The 18,701-nt window shown below is 31.7% G+C and overlaps 5 protein-coding genes and 1 pseudogene across 5 annotated transcripts; 4 read left to right on the top strand and 2 right to left on the bottom strand.

Annotated features, from left to right (window-relative positions):
* Nucleotides 1-697: 697 nt before the first annotated feature.
* Nucleotides 698-2,848, top strand: LOC128390490 (gastric triacylglycerol lipase-like; annotated as a pseudogene).
* Nucleotides 2,849-3,020: 172 nt separating this feature from the next.
* LOC128390487 (SET and MYND domain-containing protein 4-like) lies at nucleotides 3,021-5,222 on the top strand. Its single transcript, XM_053350214.1, has 3 exons — nucleotides 3,021-3,732; nucleotides 3,820-4,532; nucleotides 4,617-5,222. The coding sequence occupies exons 1-3, from the start codon at nucleotides 3,265-3,267 to the stop codon at nucleotides 5,134-5,136; spliced, it is 1,701 nt and encodes a 566-aa protein (XP_053206189.1). The 5' UTR covers nucleotides 3,021-3,264; the 3' UTR covers nucleotides 5,137-5,222.
* Nucleotides 5,223-5,469: 247 nt separating this feature from the next.
* On the top strand, nucleotides 5,470-8,178 carry LOC128390489 (SET and MYND domain-containing protein 4-like). Its single transcript, XM_053350216.1, has 3 exons — nucleotides 5,470-6,354; nucleotides 6,601-7,307; nucleotides 7,392-8,178. Exons 1-3 carry the CDS (start codon nucleotides 5,962-5,964, stop codon nucleotides 7,906-7,908), a joined length of 1,617 nt encoding a protein of 538 aa, XP_053206191.1. The 5' UTR covers nucleotides 5,470-5,961; the 3' UTR covers nucleotides 7,909-8,178.
* Nucleotides 8,179-8,315: 137 nt separating this feature from the next.
* LOC128390488 (SET and MYND domain-containing protein 4-like) lies at nucleotides 8,316-11,008 on the top strand. The gene is made up of 3 exons (XM_053350215.1): nucleotides 8,316-9,326; nucleotides 9,505-10,217; nucleotides 10,305-11,008. Exons 1-3 carry the CDS (start codon nucleotides 8,898-8,900, stop codon nucleotides 10,813-10,815), a joined length of 1,653 nt encoding a protein of 550 aa, XP_053206190.1. The 5' UTR covers nucleotides 8,316-8,897; the 3' UTR covers nucleotides 10,816-11,008.
* Nucleotides 11,009-11,690: 682 nt separating this feature from the next.
* On the bottom strand, nucleotides 11,691-14,360 carry LOC128390451 (multiple inositol polyphosphate phosphatase 1-like). Its single transcript, XM_053350166.1, has 5 exons — nucleotides 14,190-14,360; nucleotides 13,196-13,712; nucleotides 12,941-13,075; nucleotides 12,382-12,831; nucleotides 11,691-12,305 (listed from the first exon to the last, which is right to left on the bottom strand). Exons 1-5 carry the CDS (start codon nucleotides 14,214-14,216, stop codon nucleotides 11,929-11,931), a joined length of 1,506 nt encoding a protein of 501 aa, XP_053206141.1. The 5' UTR covers nucleotides 14,217-14,360; the 3' UTR covers nucleotides 11,691-11,928.
* Nucleotides 14,190-17,953, bottom strand: LOC128390452 (dolichol kinase-like). Its single transcript, XM_053350168.1, has 7 exons — nucleotides 17,791-17,953; nucleotides 17,607-17,692; nucleotides 17,389-17,526; nucleotides 17,093-17,322; nucleotides 16,670-16,855; nucleotides 16,372-16,584; nucleotides 14,190-15,907 (listed from the first exon to the last, which is right to left on the bottom strand). The coding sequence occupies exons 1-7, from the start codon at nucleotides 17,838-17,840 to the stop codon at nucleotides 15,425-15,427; spliced, it is 1,386 nt and encodes a 461-aa protein (XP_053206143.1). The 5' UTR covers nucleotides 17,841-17,953; the 3' UTR covers nucleotides 14,190-15,424.
* Between the last annotated feature and the right edge of the window lie 748 nt (nucleotides 17,954-18,701).

Consider the following 18,701-nt stretch of genomic DNA (forward strand, 5'->3'; position numbering starts at 1 on the left):
CAAAACCCTTAACTATTGGAAACCATTAACAATTTGGATCTCAATTGAGATAGTTAATCAATTTAATTTTGTTCAACAAATAAGTTTCAATCAATCTCGTTCATGTAATTCAGTTAATCATTTGTTTTAGTTAAATTACTAATCATTTGTGTCTAATTAATAATATTAATAATAATAAAAATCTTAATTTCTTTTGGGTGACAAAATTTACTAGTGAAAACCTTATATATATGTTTGAAAACAAATATTTACTTGGTGAAGACTAAAAAAGATTCTGGTTAACAGAATAATATAACGTAAAATATACATATACATATCCAATTTATTTCAAAATTTCCAATCGATTGGTATATTGCAATTGATTGTAACCCTAATACTAATCTTATTATCTAATTTTTTAATTAAATCCACTTTTACCCTGCAAGTCGTTTATCTATACACGGTCATTACCTTTTAAAATTATTTCCTCAATTTAAAAGGAAAAGTTAGTCTGTTGTAACAGGTTGTTGGCCTTGGTTACCTCGAAAAATCATTCATTTTGTGTATACAAAAGAAAGGGAAAAGAAAGAGAAACGAAAGAGTAAAAAGAAAAAAAGTGTGCCTAACTGTGTAGTTTTACTACTACTGAACCGATAATGTAGCTGCTGAACTTTTTGTATTAAGCTAATCTAGTAATCAATTGATAGTTAGAATCATCTAATTACTTGAATTAGATTTATTTATTTCAATTCTGATCATACGTATCAATCGATATTATTGAAAACAATTGCTCGCGTGATTAAACAAGGATTTAATCAGTGAGTTTAATACAAGAATATTTGATCAAATTGGCATTTGAAGTTCATTAAAATGATGGTTTTATGTACAAAATAAACAAAATGTTCAGTTGAATAAATTTTAAATGAATGACAAAACAAACACATATAACAAATATATAAAATTCAATGGTAATAACAACCTGATTGGGTTCATGATATTGCCAACGAATCTATAAGATGAGAAATGTTTTAATATTAGTACCGATTTTATTACTTGTGAAAGTTTCGAGTGTCTCATCGGCAAGTAATTCTTTCACCCAAAAATTTCAGGACACTTTTCAGGAAATTGGTAAAATCATTGAAACTTTTCCTCGTACATTTCCATTCGTAAATGCGTTTCGAGATAATCCAACCATTGCCCTCGAACAACTTTTGGTTGAACCATACCGACGGGACTTGGATACCGCTGCAACGGCCGCACAATTGATCGAGATACATGGGTACGGCTTTGAGACCCATTATGTTATTACGGACGACGGTTATATTCTGCAACTTTATCGAGTTTTCAATCCAAATATCACCTCAGATAATTATGATCCAATACTGTTAATCCACGGTCTTTTCGTCTCTTGTACTTGCTGGTTATTCAACGGAAAACAATCGGTAGCATTTTTTCTCGCCGATGAAGGGAAAGACGTTTGGCTTATGAATGTTCGAGGAACAACATATTCGACAAATCATACGACTTATAATCCACATATCGGTGAGTTTATAACGAATTGTCTTTGTATGTTTTTTTCTGATTCATTTTCTGAATAAATTAGATCGTGAGTTTTGGGATTATACGTTCATCGATTTCGGTATACACGATCTTCCAGCGACAGTTGATTACATAAAAAATATAACAGGATATGGTGAGTGTTGAACAATCGACAGAAAAAACAATTCATTCGCTAATTATTTACTATTTTTGTTGATTACTATAGAGAAAATAACGGTAGCTGGTCATTCTCAAGGTTCGCTTACATTGATTGTGTATTTGTCTCTGCATCCCGAAGGTTCTTCAAATTTTGATCTTGTATTCTTATTGGCACCGATTGGATTTCTGGGTCACCTTGAAGGCACCGCTGCTCTTTTTCCCCGAACTCATGTAACCAATGCAATCTTGGTAAAGTGTTAGCACCTTTCGTTCCGGGCCTCGCAGCGGTCGACGCATCTCTCACTGCGATCTGTACTTTTAGCATCACACAGCCTATGTGTCAAGAAATCTTGAGCTCAATTCTGGGCTACGATGACCCTCAAGTTCAGGTAGAAAATGATGTAAACGTTGTCAGTCAAATTGACCGACCTTCGTTCAAAGACGGTGTTCACTTGTTACAATCACTCGGCTTTGATCATGTTCGTTTTTATGATTACGGAGAAACCGAAAACCTGAGAAGATATGGAACAAAAATTCCTCCAGCTTTACCCTATCATCGAATTCCAACTTACAATCTTGTTGTAATCAGTGGAAAGGGTGATTATCTTTCGACGAGAAGAAATGTTCAGAAATTCGTAAATTCTCTAAGTAGTAAGTATTAATAGCTTATCGTTATTATGTTAAAAATGGAATTATATTAGAAACAATTCCTCGATTATCTCTATCCTCAGGTAGACCATTGGTCGAGCACAAAGTGACTGCACCGAATTTCAATCATTTCGACTTCGTTTTCGCAAAAAACGCAACCTTATATTTCAACGAACCTTTTTATCGGATCTATTTGGACTACTCGAACAATTCGAAAAGTCAGTTGTTCATTATATTCTATTCGAATCACTTTAATCAGTCTTTTATTTTTCTTCAAATTTCTTACAGTTATGAATAAGAGAAACCCGAATGCCCGACGAGACCACGAAACTGGATCGATAACCGATCTACTGAATACAGAAAAACTTCTCAACGTTATTTGATTCTTCTAACGAAATTAAAAATATTATATTCCAATGAATTAATCAATTCTAATTGTAGATCTAAATTTATTGTTGACTCGTTTACACTTTCGATGAATTTAGATGAATCAATTAAGCTATTAAAATTATGCATCAATTGATTTGATTTTTTATTCAATTTGAAAATTGGTTGTTAATGAAATTTGAATTTCGAAGTTAAAAAAATATAAAAAAAACGGCGGAAAATAAAATGAAAACAAAAACATTGACATTGAAAGTGGACTAAAGTTAATTACAATTGAGAAGAAGATTATTATTGAATTAATGTGACATTTGAAAATGAGAATTAATTTAAATTGAAGACAATTGATAGATGGTGTTACTCGTGATTAAGTAAATTGACCAATCGTTTCAGTTCATTTTGTCCTTTTCTTATTAACTGATGAGTACAATTGTATGTTGATCAGTGTGTGTAAACATTACCTTCATTTACTGTGTTCCAACAATTGATTAGATTTATTTTTCCATTCTTATTCTATTAATTGATTGACAATAATTAATTGTTGGAGATTTAATCATGTTGGATCCTGTTGAAGAGTTTCTCAAAGTGGATACAATGGATTTTCATGAGGTTGATCCATTGGAAGAACCTCCAATTGGAGGTTATGAAGTTAGTGTATTGGAAAGGATGAAAAGACTTGGAACCGCAGTTAAATTAACTACAGCCAATTCTGATCCTGAGCAGCAAAAGTCAATCGATTGGTCATTACTGTGCCATTGGTCATCTCAATATCGTAGTGATCCTGATTGTCCACCCGATTTGGTTGATAAAATGTATCGCAAGAAAACAGCTCATGAAAAGATCAAGTGTATATTTGATGTTCCAAAGTTGAATCGTAAAATTGCCCTAGATGCCCGAAAAATGGTCGTTGAGAATTATAATCGTGGACGGAAAAATGGAACCACAGCTCGTAACTATCTTAAAATGGGCCTTGAAGCTTTGAATGCCAAGGAATATGATAAAGCCCTGGAAAGTTTCAATTTGGTAAGTGTGACTAGAATCTCATGTAATCTCCTCATTTAGAGATGGACTTTATTAAATCATTTCTCTCACTCTCTCATTATGCTCTAGGGTCTGATTTGTGCTCCACATCCGGCTGGAACTGATGATCCAGTTATGAAAAGTCTTTACTCCATGTTATTTGTGAGCCGAAGTCGAGCTTTCAAAGGATTGGGAAGATACAATGAGAGTTGGGACGATTATCATGAGGCCTGTGAACTTAATAACAGTAGTCGATTCATCGAGACTTTGTTAACCACTCAGGTGGAAATTTGTCGAGAAATAATTGCCATCAAATTTACCCCGAAAAAAACTCATGATTTTCCCGTTGATTTGGATGAGTTTGATTTTCGTAAACAAGATCAAAGTCAAACTCTTTCAAATGCATTGAAACCATTGAAATTAGAATATAAACGAGAAAAAGGTCGAAGTGTTGTGACAACCGAATCTCTCGATGTAACGGGAATACTTATCGCCGAAGAAGCTTACGTGGCCTGGTTGGCACCTCCATTCTATGAAAAGTACTGTTATCATTGTCAAAGGTCTTTAAAGGATCGACCGTTTCCCTGTCAATCTTGTATCTATGTGAGATATTGTTCGTTCAAGTGTCAGGCCAAAAGTTGGCGAACTTATCATTCAGTGGAATGTAAATTCATGGGTCATCTTAAATACCTTTCGATAGGTCAACTTGCTCTGAGAATCGTTTTCATGAACAAAGTTGTACCTTCACTTGAATCTTATAAAAGTTATGCCTCATGTAAACCCTCATTAAGGGAAAATAAATTGTAAGTATAATTAGTGTGAGTTGATTAACTTTCAATGATTACAATTGTTGACTCTCTTGTTTTGATTTTGGCTTTTTCATTTAGGACTTTCAAGAAAACTCTTGGTGACTTATTGACTCTTGGGACACATGAAAATCACCGAGAAAATTTGTTGACTCAATGTATGTTTGCCGCTGCCTTTTTAACCCACCTCGCAAGTAACATGGCCTTTATTTTGGATGAAGATCATTACAATTTCGGTGGATTAATGTTCAAGTTATTGGCCATTCTTAAGATTAACGTCTCTTCAATAGCCGATGATGCTATTACCGTTTCTGAGAGTGATTGTTGTTTCGTTATTGAGAAAAAGGTTATCATTGGTGCTGGATTATTTCCCACTTTCGCTTTGATTAACCATTCATGTGAACCCAATTGTGCTTCGGCTTTTATTGGAACCCGAATCATGGTCACTGCTACCAGGCCAATAAAAGCCGGTGAAGAAGTGACCATCTCTTATTTATCGGAAACGGATGACAGATCCTATGAAAGTCGACATAAATTATTGATTGACCGATGGCATTTCTCTTGCACTTGTCCACCTTGTAAACAAAAAATTGATTGTTAAAATTTTGCTTCCATTTTAACAATTTATTTGCCCATCGTACACATAAAATGTCCCATCAAATTTGTAACTATTTCTTTTTTTAAAAACCTCAAAATTCTTGACAAAACTTTGCCAAATCATCAAATTCAATTAAAAATGACAATTTAAAAATATTAAACATCAATTCTCAACAATTTAACTTTTCAACATCTCAATTGTTGTTAATTCAAATTGAATTTCAACCACGTTGGAATCACATGGTTAACATGTTGGTGAAACAATTGCATAACTATTGGTATTTCAACCTTGTATTTCCTTGTGTTTACATTTGATTTTTACCTTTTGTGTTTCAATTTGATTGTCAGTTGGTGTGCTTATGTTAAATTACCTTAATTGTCAAGGTCAAAACCATCTAAATTTAACTTAAATTTAAAAATAAATCAAATTACCAACAAACAAAAAGGGGGACAAGTAAAAGCTCATAGATGGTGTTACCTTACTGATACTTACCTGTTGATTTGATTAACTTTATATAAATTATATTTTTCTCCACCATTTACTTTACCAATTAACACCTGAAAAGCTACGTTTTAATCAACCACCAACATGGTGTTTATCAGTTTAATTGTGACATCAAATTGTTTCTCTAATTGACTTGATCCACCATTTTTAACCATCACCTTTTTTTAACATCTCTCCACAGAGTTAGTCACAATTGTTTTTAACCAGTGTTTCTTTGATTGTTTCAATTCAGTATTATAATTCATCGTCTAGTCACACCAATTGTTTTTCTCAAACAATCAGTTGATTCATTTTGTATAAACAATTATTTATATTGGCATCAAGATGGCGGCTGCAAGAGCGAGAACTGTTATTGACGATTTTGAAACGTTAAGTTCAACACTTGAAGAGGAATTTGATGAAAGTCAAGGTCACCAATTAGCACTTCGGGACTGGTCACTCCTGTCAAATTGGATTATGCAGTTTATCAACGAAGCAAAAGCGATTCCTGGTTTCATGGAAAATCTTTATTCTAAATCAAGTTTAGCTGAAAGAGTCGCTTCAATTGTTGCCGTTGAAGATTTGAAAGCGAGTATGGAGACAACAGCTGAAGAGATGATTAACCTTTGCGAGACCAGGGAACAGAAAAATTTGGACAAAGCGAGAGTTTTCCTCAGTATTGGCCTTAGATTTTATAACAATGAAAACTATGAGAAAGCAATCGAACTATTTAACAGGGTAATTAACAATAATTAGCTTTTTAATTTGCAAATTGCGAAAATCAATTCAACTCAGAAATGGCGCGGAAACGGTTAACAAACCGACGCGCTTAAAATTAGCCAATCAGATGATTGGAAAACAATAACAACCTTTTTGTTGCTCAATTCAAACGTTGAACGTTTTTAATTTGATTGTTAATTGTTGTTGTTGTTGTGTTACTTTCTGTTTCTATTTAACTGTTTTGACTCTTTTCTTTTCTTTCAGGCTTTACTTTATGCTCCATATCCGCAGGATGTTGAAGACGAAGAAGGGCCAAAGGCGAAAAATATACTCTCCATGATTTTAGCTAATCGTTGTCGGGCTTTTCGTATTCGTAATCGTCATGAACAGGCTTTAGTTGATTTGGATAATGCTATTAAATTCTCGTGTGATTCTAAATTTACTGAAGGTTTGTTTGATGCCAGAGATGAAGTTGAACAAGAATTACGAAGCAATGGAGCTGGAAAAGGACAATATGAACCGGAACAGTTTGCAATTAGAGATGAATTTAAGAATCCAAATATTCATGGAGCTGTTTCAATACTTAAAATGGCCTACAAACCTAAAATAGGTCGACATTTAGTCACTACAAGACTTGTACGTCCAAGTGTTGCCATAATTTCTGAACAAGCTTTTGCTCATTGGTTAGCACCTTCATATTATGCCTCTTATTGTGCCCATTGTTTGAGGCCATTAAACGAGCAACCTTGGCCTTGTCGATACTGCACTTACTTTCGTTATTGTACCGAGGATTGTTACGATGAAAGCTGGGACAATTACCATGGCTTGGAATGTAAATATATGCCTGTTTTAAAGTATTTCGCCAATGGTCATCTCGCTGTCCGAATGATTTTAATGAATGGAATTGAAAACTCTATCGACGATTATCATGAAGTAATCACTAAGGAAAAATTTCCAGTTGAGGCCAGAATGTAAGTAGAAATGTGAATGAGTTTGGTTATCAAAATTTTTATCCAATTGAAAGCTAATCAATGGTTTAATTTTCCTTTTCAAAGGATCTATCGTACCAGACTGAAGGATGTTTTGACCTTTGTTACACATGAAGATCATATCGATAAATTGATGACCACTGGCACTTTTACCGCAGCGTTTTTAACAATTTTCTGTCGAACACTTCAAATTATTGATGACGAAATGATGGAGGATTTTGGTGGATTATTACTTAAATTATTGGCAATTATTCGAGTAAATTCATTGCTAATTTCGGATAATACCAAGAAAGACGAAGAAGGCGATGAATTTGTCTCAATTAACAATCGACGAGCAGAAATAGGCGCAGGAGTTTTCGGTGCAACTTCATTCGTTAACCATTCCTGTGAACATAATTGTAATAGAGTATTTGTTGGAAATCGTATGATCATTTCCGCTAAACAGGACATTTATCCGGATGAGGAAATAACGATCACTTATGGGCCAAGTAGAGAGCGATTGGCCTACGCGGAGAGACAGAAAATGATCTTGGAAAGATATTTCTTCAAATGTGCTTGTAAGGCTTGTTCTCGTCGAGCTTAATCAACAACAATTACCATTTCAACTCTTCCCCATTCAATCAATAATTAATTATCTCTTTGATTAATTATTCACAACTTGAGATAAAATGTCCAAATAGACACTTACAATTATTTTTTCATATCAAATGTCAATCGATTAACAAATTTTTCCTAATGTATAGCAAACAATTTATTTTACTTTCCCTGACAACAATTTGATCTCATACTAATCAATGCTCATATAACAACAATTCCCAAACCAATAAAACTTAATTGTTGTTTATTTTTACAATTTATCGGTCAAACATTAACTTGAAACCGTAAAATTAATTGTCTCTATCTTTCTACTATTTCATCATCTTGTAAATAAACTAAATGATCAACCAGAAAACTACAAATGTAATGAAAACTAATTTTCTAAATTGGTATATAATTGTAACTGTTAACAAATTGTTTTCCAACGAAATTTAAATTGTTTCCAAGAAGGAGCAAAACAAGACGAGGTCAAAGACAATCAGAGACAAAGGTCACAAGTAACAAAGTGTCCGTTTAACTTGAAACTTGTAACTTACGAACAACAATATTGACCAACAATTTGAATTAGTAAATCAACTAATTAACTTAACGGTTATTGGTTAACAGTTAATGAGAATGATTATAATCAGTCTCTAGATGGAATCACTTGTTTACTGATTGACCATTGAAGACCATTGACTTTTAACTGTTCACCTTAATCATTTTCCAACTCATTGTAATGTTATTGTTTTTTTTTCTTCAATTTTTGTTAATTGTCAACCGAGATGATTAATTTTCTGATACAAATCATTGATTGTTAATCTTAAATCGACTGTTACTCTTGACTCTCTTTCTCTTTCTCTTTCTCTCTCTTGAATAATCAATCATATTTACTTTTCCTTTTCCTCTGTTTTCCTTAATCTCTAATCTTTAATCTACTTCCTTAATCTTGTTGTTGCCCCTTTGATTTAGTTTCTTATTGTTTACCATTGAATCATGTGTGATATTTTAAAGACTTTGGTTAATGAATTACATCACAATTCCAATTGTTCTGATAAACAATTAGATGGGAAAATAATTTGTCTATGTAAATATTGTGTCTACTCTTATGATGTTCATGGTGATCGAGGTTATTTCCAACAATTTGCTGAATTGTCTCTTTACTCTAATTTCAAGTCAACTTTCGGTGATTCTTGGATTAATCAGTTAGTCACCCTGAACGAGAATAATTATTCTGGAAAGATTTTAAAATGTCTTCAACATGATGGATTAAAATCAACAATGGAACAACAAATCAATGATTTGATCACTGGTTGTACTTTTATAGGAAGAAAAAGTTTAATCAAATCTCGTCTCTATTGTCAACGTTCATTTAGATTGTTCAAGAAATGTGATTATGTAAATGCTTTAAATTATGTCAACAAGGTAAGTTTACAATTCTAATTTAATTGTTCTCCTTAAAATCTCTAATAGTTTGATTGTCCGTTTGCCCGATTAAATGGTAATCGGGAAGAGATCAGATGATCGCTGGATTATAGTAACTCTTTCATTTGTTTTCCTTTAAGAGGATTAATTGGTTTTTCTTTTTTTTCTCCTTTATTAGGGATTAAGATTTGCTCCCAGAAGCGAGGATATTGAAGATGAGGATGGTAAAGATGCTCTTTCATTGGCATTCGGGTGTCGAAGTCACGTCTATTCAAAACTTGGACTTTTCTATGAAAGTTTTCTGGACACTGTGGATGCTCATAAATTTGCCTTTTCGGAAGAGATGAAAAAAAGTTTAACTGATTCATTGGAACGAATGAAACATTCACTAATCACCCAATTTGGACCATCAATTTTAATCGGATTGGATCTTCCGCCTTTTGATCCTTTCGATGTTTATCTTGAGTCAATTAATTCTGAGATCGATGGTGCAGTTGGTTCGCTTTACATTGCTTTCGAACCAGGAAAAGGTCGGACAATTAAGACCCAAGAACCATTGAAAGCCATGGACACCGTTTTAATTGAAGAGCCTTATGCAGTTTGGCTAATTCCCGATTCGTATTCTAAATATTGTGCTCATTGTCTTAAATCAATTGAACATCGATTCATTCCCTGTAAAGGTTGCATCTATTTAAGATATTGTTCAATTGATTGTTGTCAAGAGAATTGGAAACTTTGTCATTCCAGTGAATGTTATTACATGGCTGTTCTTAAGGATTTTTCCATTGGCTTTTTAGCTCTTAAAGTAATTTTAATTACGGGAGTTGATCATGCACTTAGAGAGTACAAATCAAGGATTAGAAATGATTGTATCAAGTACACTTATAGAGCGTAAGTACAATTACAATTAGAATTGGAAATTTGCTTAGGAAATTTCATTTGTATGTTGATTTGCTTTCTTCCGGTTTTCTTTTCCAGGTCAATTAAAAATCGTTTCGCTGATATTTTAACTCTATTGGGTCGAGAGGATCGAGATAACTTTTTATTAGCATCAACCATTTCTACTGCCACTTATCTTAGTTTATTGTCTAAAGCCATCGGGTTAATTGGTGATGAAGACTTAATTGATTTCGGTGGTCTCATCTTGAAATTGTGTATGATCATTGATACCAATGGATTACCGATTTCCAATGAACTTCAACAAAATTCAATCGACAATGAGCCGGATAATTTTTACGATTCTGTGATCGGTGTTGGTTTATATGCAACTGCTTCACTTTTAAATCATTCGTGTCTCCATAATTGTGAACCACTTTTCATTGGAACTAAATTAAGATTAACAACTAACCGGAATATCCGTCAAGATGAAGAGTTAACAATAACCTATGGATGTAGCGCCGTTTCCCTTAATTACTATGAAAGACAGAAATGGCTTCAAGAAAAAGCTTCATTTAGATGTTATTGTGATATTTGTAATCTTCAAATTTGAAGCTCGAAAATTGGTTGATTGTTACTCGATGAAATGTACAAAAATTAACACGAGAAAAGGAGTGAGAACGGAAACAATTACGACAATTCAATCTGACCAAAGATCTTTGTTTTTACTTAATCAGCTGATTTCATCTTTCGTTTTTTAATAAAACTAAATAAAGTCTATTATTTTGTTGAAATCACAATCAAAACACTGATCCAATTATTAACCGGATTAAATTAACACCTCAATCAACTTTAACAGGTTTATTTTGAACGGAAAAAAAGTTTTCTGTCAACAATTTGTTAATCATTATTGTCACACTTTCGTCAATAACAAACATTGAGGTTGCTACTTTAGCAATTGATTGATTAAACTTTTTAATTCATCTTATTGATTGTTATTAAGAAACTGATTCAAGTTTAATAATAATAATAATAATAATTGATCTTGATTAATTCAAGGTAATTTAAGTTCAAACTGATTAATTCACATGATAAAATTGAAACTAACGTTTTCACTACCCAATTAGCAATTAATCAATCAAGGTCTAAATTGGTGGTAGAAAGTTTGATCGTAATTAAGATAATCAAATGAGTTTTTGACAATCTTTTTCTTATCTAATTAGAGTTTTTGTTTCTATTAAACGGAACCGGTTTTTCACTTCAATTAAGTTAATTGTCACAATTAACTCGTTTCCAGTTTGTTATTGTTCAACTTTTGGGTCCCTCGTTTAATCAGTTAATTTCAGTTTCATGATTAATTTTAATCATTTGAAAGATGATGTTCCTCTGATGAGTCTTATCTTGATTACCCTGAAGATGAAACTGAAATCTGAAGGATATTTGCTTAACAATTTAGCTAAATTGTAATGAGAAATTAAATTATAACCATTGTCTAGATTGTTGGTTTTCTTTATTATCATGATCTAGAGTAATCAATTAGTTTTTTTAAATTAGATTAATAAAATAATATAATTACATTGTCCACAATTTTCAAAGGCGTTTGAAAGTTGAATGGGTCAGAAAGTTAATTGGAGCAAGAGGTTAAATTAATTGAATTAGATGAGGTTTTGTTGTGTTTTTTTGCTCGTAAATCGCAATTTATGATTGATTGTAACTTTTTAAATTCTTAATCATCATCGGAAACGGGAGATTTTTCCGTATTGTTGCCATCAGATGAACGACCTGGAAGTTTACAAAGTTCGTCAAGATCACAAGTTCGAGCCATCGATTTGTATTCTTTCAGAAATTTGGTCGCACTACAAAAGGGATCATCACATTGGTCGATTTCAATTGGAACACCGTTGATCATTGTTAACAATTTATAATCAGATGGATCGGTAGTTTCATGATCCTCTGAGCATCGATAAAGCACCACATCAAAATTAACGTTGAACGGAAGGATTAATGATGTTTGCCATTCGCGTTTACCATCGGGACAAAAGTTCTCATTTAATGAAAGTTTATCGAAAATATCTAATGTTGACCATAACCTGGACATCGCTCCTACAATTAAATGATTATAATAAATAACAATTAGCCAAAGTACTACAATGTTATATGAATGAAATTTTGGACGAACCTGCATGAGAAAAGTAAAGGTAAGTGGTCCTATTTTCAGGTATATTGATCGCTCTCTCGACTGACTCATATAGATCGGCGATCAACGGACAGGCCATTTTACGATTCAATTTGAAACCAGGTCCATTTTTGTAATAATGTTCAATATCTTCTCGTGATTCCAATACTTTCAATTCCCTTTTAGTGAATACGTTACACCAAGGAGCTTTATCGAAAATCGCTTGTTCGAAGCTGCATGAAGTGTACATGATGTTTAATTCATCATCTGAAATAGTCCGATTGAAACCTAATCGTTTACTAACTCGTTGTCGTAATTTTGAAAATAATTTAGATTCAGTTATTTCCTTGAGTTGTTTAGGTTTGGGTAATTTAACTCCAATCTTTTTCTTACAAATTGAATGGAATTGAAGGTAATCACGAACAACATAATCACTCTCCTTTATGTTAATTTCTGATTAGAATACAATAACAAAAAGATGATTAAAGTTAGACAACAACAATTAAAGAAGAAGATTGATCAACAATTAATAACAATGAAAAGGAAAATGTTTCAACTTTACCTGGTTTAATATCAACCAAACCTTCAACAAAAGCATGAGCGGTTTCATTTGTACGAACTTTGGAGGTAACACCGACCTGGAAATTGACCTTATTTGGGTCGAATAGATCAGGATATTGAGAGTAGAAGAGCTTAGCTGAAAATTGGAGATATTAATAGACCCATAGATGGATAATAATAAAAGTTAATTCGATAATTAGAGTAAAGGGAAAAAGAAAAGTGAAAATTTGGTTGAAGGAAAAATTCAGGTTCTTACCTATTTTCTTTGTGGCTTTTACTCCGCTTGGTGTGACATGATTGTCGTTTTCAGGAACCATTTCAAGTTTCCATTGCTTAATTGCTTGATAATCTTGTTCACACAATTCACTTGAACCTTTGTTAAAGGCCTCAGTTAATTCCTGTTGTAATTGGGGCAACAATTGGCCCATTTCCATAATATCATCACTCTTTGGATACCTGATTGAGTGTCTACTGAAAATATACAACATAACTGGTTCACATTTCTCTGGTAATTTAACTGAATCACTTTTAGATTTAAGCAATTTGATTGATTGATTAAATGTTGTCCTTGTTGAGTAGACACGTTTGATATCATTTTTACCCTGGGCTAAGCAATAAGGCCCTTCGGAGGCGAAATTGTCACACGTTTTGTCAGCAAGTGAACTCAATGGAAGAGCCAATGTAAAGATGAGAGCAATTGACAACATGGTTAAAGTGAAAACAACAGCAACAATTAACCAGAAACGTTTGGTTAACCAGAGTGATTTCTTTTTCTATTTAAATGTTGTAACAATTAATACAATTGGAAATCGATTGTCAATCAAGGTGAACAATGAAACAGAATTAAAATCAATCATTACCACTGACAATCAACCTTTTCACTTTGGTAAACACAATTGAAGTAAACAAATATGAGATCAACAACATCTCACTAATTGTCACAATTTCAAGTTTTTCTTGTTCCTAATTTAACTTTACATTTTTACCTTTTTTTAAATTGTCTCAATTGTGACGAAATAATAATTGTCACCAAGGTTGGAAACTAATTGTTGTTGTTATGTTTTCTGAGAAAAGTAATCAATAAATTGTAAGAATGTGAAACTTATTGATTTAGTTTGATTGTTTTAAAATGAGACAATTTTTTGTCGTTGTTGTTGAAATTCAGATTATTATTATTACTTAATTGTAATTAGATACGTTAATTGTTGTAGAGAAAAGATGATTTAGATTGTAAATGATTAGTTAATTACCTGAACTTTTCCTTTCTTGAGATCCATCTGATTTTGTTTTTCTTGGAGCAAATTGTCACAGCAATTAAATCAATTGTAAACTTTTGTTGTCAGTCAAATTTTAACTTTGATTGTAAGGTGATTTTGATTGAAATGAAAACACAATTAGTAAATTGTTAGACAATTGGTTAACACGAAAAAGACAGAGATGAAACTAAAATCTCATCATTATGATGATGTTAATTGTTGTTGTTTGTTAACAAATGATGTTCATCTTTTTCTCTCTGTTAATTGTTGACAGGAAAAGGGGAACAATTAAAAACAATTAAAGATGAAAATCTAAATGACAATTAAACCATAATTACAACGGAAAAAACAAAAACTGATTGTTAATTTTAATCCACTTTGTTTAATGTTAAAGTAACAAAGACAAACTCAACTCAACTTAACACAATTAACTTTAAATCAAGTTGAATTTGAATCACATAGGAACAGCCCACTCAAGGTTGATTATGACTGATCATCATCATGATTATCATGATTATCATCATGAAATGAGTTTAACTGACCGAGAGTGAAACATGAATCAAGATGTTTATGGTTTATTTAGTAATAATTAACTGATAGCCTTGAGTTGATAAATCAACTTTTCGTATTTAATTTCTGTTTAATCAGTTGAGTTCATTTTCAATGAACTCTCAAGATTATTAGATTAATTTAAAGATCAAATCTTCAGATTATCAGATTAATAAAATTTCATTTCAACTTTTTTTCCAACTCAAAAAGGAAAAGGTTATTACAGTTTATTTACTAATTGTTGGCAATTAGTTGATTGTTTTTCAAGCAATTGGTCATTTTATTTCCCTCTTGTTTTGTATTGTAAATTAGTTTTTATTTTTCTAATTTAATTGCCTAATCAGTTTGTGACTGGTATTTACTTATTACAATTAGATTGATCATTTACCAATACAAAATCAGTGATTTAATAATTTCCTTTTTGTTGATTCTAATCAACCTTGATTTGTTTATTTGTTGACTGTCAACACTTTGTAAGTGGATTAAAAGGTTATTGGAGGACCCAATCAATTAATCATTTCCAATAACAAGGTAATTAAAAAATATATAGAAAATTTTATAACGGAATTGACTAATTTGTGAAATAGTGTTAAGTCTCATAATTAAATGAGATTTTGTTTTCACAATATAACAATTATGAGAGTATTTGGTTAATTCCTGTAAGGACAATAAGAAAATAATTAAATCAATTTAAAAACAGCAGCAATTAGCCATAGAAGATTAAAATATAACGGTAAGATTAAATTATCTATTTGAATTGTTTTGGCTTCGATAATTGATGAAATGATTGATAGTATGGTGATGACAAGGATGTTTGTTGAAACTTTCAGGTAAAACTTAATTAAAATGGAAGCTATTATTTGACATAAAATGGATCCAAGGGTTCCTTCAATTGACTTATTTGAATTGAGCCATTTATGTTTACCAAAACGAGACCCGATAATCGCTGCTGCCGTGTCACCAACAGCAACCGTTATCATCCCGGAAGCAAAATTGAACGATATCTTATCAATATTAGGTGAAATCCATAATGATAATGAAAGGCCAATCAAAAGATAAATATGAGTTAGCGTGATGAAACCACGATCATTATCATTCTTGAATCGCTCCATGAAAAATACAATTGCTTTTCCTCCATTCTCTGGATCAGTGATACGAAGTGTCTATCGAATAAGAAGAAAAAAAAAGAAATGAATTATTAATTTATCAACAATAATGAATAGAATATCTTTTGTTTCTTTTGATTCTTTGATGATCTCATTGAATTAATGAAAATTGTGACAAGCTGAGCTTTTTTTCAAATGATCTCATACTGAGCTTTTGATAATTCTAACATTTCTCTCCAGCCTGAAAGTACAATTTGTTGATGCGTGTCAGTTACACGTTAATTTTAGATTATCACAGAATAAGATGAAACTGAACACTCCTTAAATGTACAATCTTTGATTGTTATCTTTCCATGTGTTCACTTCGTTCACCATTTCGAGCTATGATGAACGAAGAAAAAGAAATTGAAACTTGAGATATTCAAGATTTCTGCTACTTTATCAGGTTTTTTTTTCCTGCGAATTCTGCTTTTCAAATCGAAATGGAATATCTTTTTTCTTCTTCAAGGCCAAACACGAACCTCTAGAACAATGAGAATCCATAGAAGGCAACATGAGAGAAAGTAAAGCATCGGCGGGTCGTATTTAAGTCCAGAAGCGTAAACAGGAATCACAATGAGGTGGAAAAATTTTCGAATCACAGTGTTAGCTGCATTATCGGCAAAGGCTTCAACAATGACACAGAAAAATATCGTAAAGATAAAAAGACAAGCCCATAACTCGAAGAGGTGTATCTAAATTTATGATAGAAATCAAGTAGTTTCGTTAGGTAATAAAATACTAAGATTAAAGGATGATTGATAAAGGGAATTTTCTTACACGAGAATGAGTAAAAAAAACATCTAGAAACAACCAAGTTAATGGTTCTTTGTTGATGATAACTGCAAGTCGTGAATACATTACTAGAAGACCAGTGACCAAACTTGTATACACCATGGCGAGATTATCGTTACGAGCTGAGTATGACATCAGAATTACGGTAATAGTCAAGCCAAAGAAGAGTAACTGTTGGGGGAAAAATTTTTAATTAGTTTCATTGAGAATTGAATAATCAACAAGTATCAAAATGTATCGATGAAGATAGAAATGTTTCATTGAAATGTCTGCTTTTTTTTATAACTCATCAAGTTTTGTTATTCAATAGAAATTAATTATGATTGAAGGAAATAAAATTTGGACTTTAAATAGTTGATTGTGATGATTGAGACTTTGGTACTTAAATCAATCAGATTAACAACCTACTTGTAATACACGAGTGGTAAGATCGTTGGAACAGCTTAAGGAGAGAGCAGGTACAAATGAACCAAGTTCACAGAGAGTAGATTGTGTTAGACAAATTAATGCTCCTTGAGTAACAATTAACATTTCACATGGTGTAAAAGAGTTTCTAAATTGACGTCCCCATGATCCAAAACGATAGTATGAAATATAATTAAATGCCCAAAGAACAGGGCAAATAAACCAGGAAGATTCTGCAACGAAACGAAAAGAAAATTAGACGCAATTCAAATTAACGAATGTAAAGAAAAATTAATTACCATTAATGTAAAATTTGGCACCTATTGTTACAATTAGACCAATAATAAATGATTGAATCACAGGTTGTAGAAAATTGAATTTACTAATTGAGACCAGAAGAAAGTTAATTGCAATCAAAAGGCTGATCCGATAAGCGGCTAAAAAAAGTAAACAAATAAATGAATAGGAAAGTGAAATTGTTGACCATTTGATAGGTAAATTTGTTCATTAAACTCACCGGAAGACGAAGTGACCAGAATGTTGAATAAAATATTACCAATAATTAAAAAAAGACAGAAACAATATGGACAATCAGCTGAAATTCTAAGAATTAATTAAAGTGAAAAAGTAAATTAGTAAATTTCGTTTGGTGGAAAGAAAGAAATCAAAGAGAAAATGAGAAAAAGAAATTAAAATCTTACCTCCAACCATCTCCAGTAAATTTTTTTTTCACTTTTGATCTAATTGTCATAATTAATGTCAACAATTAAACACCAAAAAGTGACAATTAATACCGAAAAACAATCAAATGAAAAAGAAACAAATAAAACAGATGATGAACCAGAAAATGAAACCAGGAAAAATTGGAGGAAAAACAATTGAGTAGAAAAAGAAAATGAAAAAAGAGGGAATTTCAAAATGAGAATAGAAAACAATTAAATCGATTGATAAAATTACCACAATTAGACAATTATTACTTTATTAATAAAGATCCGAGAATTAGATGGTTAATTGATTGTTGATTTAAGAAAATCATCTGAGAATCAAAAAATTACGAGTTTATCCTTTACAATAACAATCGATGTTAATTGTTACCTTGATTGTTTTGTTTCCATTGTGATTTATTTGATTATAAAAATGAATCGAATTAGATTTTCTGTTTAAATCATAAAGACTTAATTTTTTTCCTAAATCATTGACTCTAAACATTTCTATATTGATCTGATTAATTTGTCCGATTGGTTAATCAATATTTTGATTGTGACAAATTTCATTAAATTCACAATTAGGCTGATGGTTAACTCGACAAAAAACTGGATTTACAAACAATCAGGTAATAGAAGGACAAAGACAAAGACAATTACAATTACAATTACATCGTCAAGATAAATTGTAAGATAATTTTTCATCAATTACAATCAACAATTTGACTCTTAATTGTTGATAGACTAATGGTTTACAATTGATTAACTGTGGAGTGAAAATATTTGGTGATTTTTTCTTGTTAATTGTTGATTGAGAAAAAAAAAGTTTCAAAAATCATTACAAACAATCAATTGGACAATTAAGTTATTGAAAGGAAAAACAAATCCAATTTATAGTTAATTAATTA

Source organism: Panonychus citri, unplaced genomic scaffold (assembly GCF_014898815.1).
Source record: "Panonychus citri isolate SS breed McGregor unplaced genomic scaffold, ASM1489881v1 Contig00120, whole genome shotgun sequence".
NCBI classification, from domain to species: Eukaryota; Metazoa; Arthropoda; class Arachnida; order Trombidiformes; family Tetranychidae; genus Panonychus; species Panonychus citri.

Bases quoted from the DNA above. Each gene is read 5' to 3' on its own strand.
- LOC128390487 (XM_053350214.1), top strand. From the start codon at position 3,265: ATGTTGGATCCTGTTGAAGAGTTTCTCAAAGTGGATACAATGGATTTT. The intron at 3,733-3,819 runs GTAAGTGTGACT...ATTATGCTCTAG, and splicing joins CCCTGGAAAGTTTCAATTTG to GGTCTGATTTGTGCTCCACA. The intron at 4,533-4,616 runs GTAAGTATAATT...TTTTTCATTTAG, and splicing joins TCATTAAGGGAAAATAAATT to GACTTTCAAGAAAACTCTTG.
- LOC128390489 (XM_053350216.1), top strand. From the start codon at position 5,962: ATGGCGGCTGCAAGAGCGAGAACTGTTATTGACGATTTTGAAACGTTA. The intron at 6,355-6,600 runs GTAATTAACAAT...CTTTTCTTTCAG, and splicing joins CAATCGAACTATTTAACAGG to GCTTTACTTTATGCTCCATA. The intron at 7,308-7,391 runs GTAAGTAGAAAT...TCCTTTTCAAAG, and splicing joins TTTCCAGTTGAGGCCAGAAT to GATCTATCGTACCAGACTGA.
- LOC128390488 (XM_053350215.1), top strand. From the start codon at position 8,898: ATGTGTGATATTTTAAAGACTTTGGTTAATGAATTACATCACAATTCC. The intron at 9,327-9,504 runs GTAAGTTTACAA...CTCCTTTATTAG, and splicing joins CTTTAAATTATGTCAACAAG to GGATTAAGATTTGCTCCCAG. The intron at 10,218-10,304 runs GTAAGTACAATT...TTTCTTTTCCAG, and splicing joins ATCAAGTACACTTATAGAGC to GTCAATTAAAAATCGTTTCG.
- LOC128390451 (XM_053350166.1), bottom strand. From the start codon at position 14,216: ATGGATCTCAAGAAAGGAAAAGTTCAG. The intron at 13,713-14,189 runs GTAATTAACTAA...ACATTTAAATAG, and splicing joins TCAAGAAAGGAAAAGTTCAG to AAAAAGAAATCACTCTGGTT. The intron at 12,306-12,381 runs GTTCGTCCAAAA...ATTTAATTGTAG, and splicing joins CCTTTACTTTTCTCATGCAG to GAGCGATGTCCAGGTTATGG.
- LOC128390452 (XM_053350168.1), bottom strand. From the start codon at position 17,840: ATGACAATTAGATCAAAAGTGAAAAAAAAATTTACTGGAGATGGTTGG. The intron at 16,585-16,669 runs GTAAGAAAATTC...TCATAAATTTAG, and splicing joins TTTTTTTTACTCATTCTCGT to ATACACCTCTTCGAGTTATG. The intron at 15,908-16,371 runs GTTCGTGTTTGG...CTTATTCGATAG, and splicing joins GGATTCTCATTGTTCTAGAG to ACACTTCGTATCACTGATCC.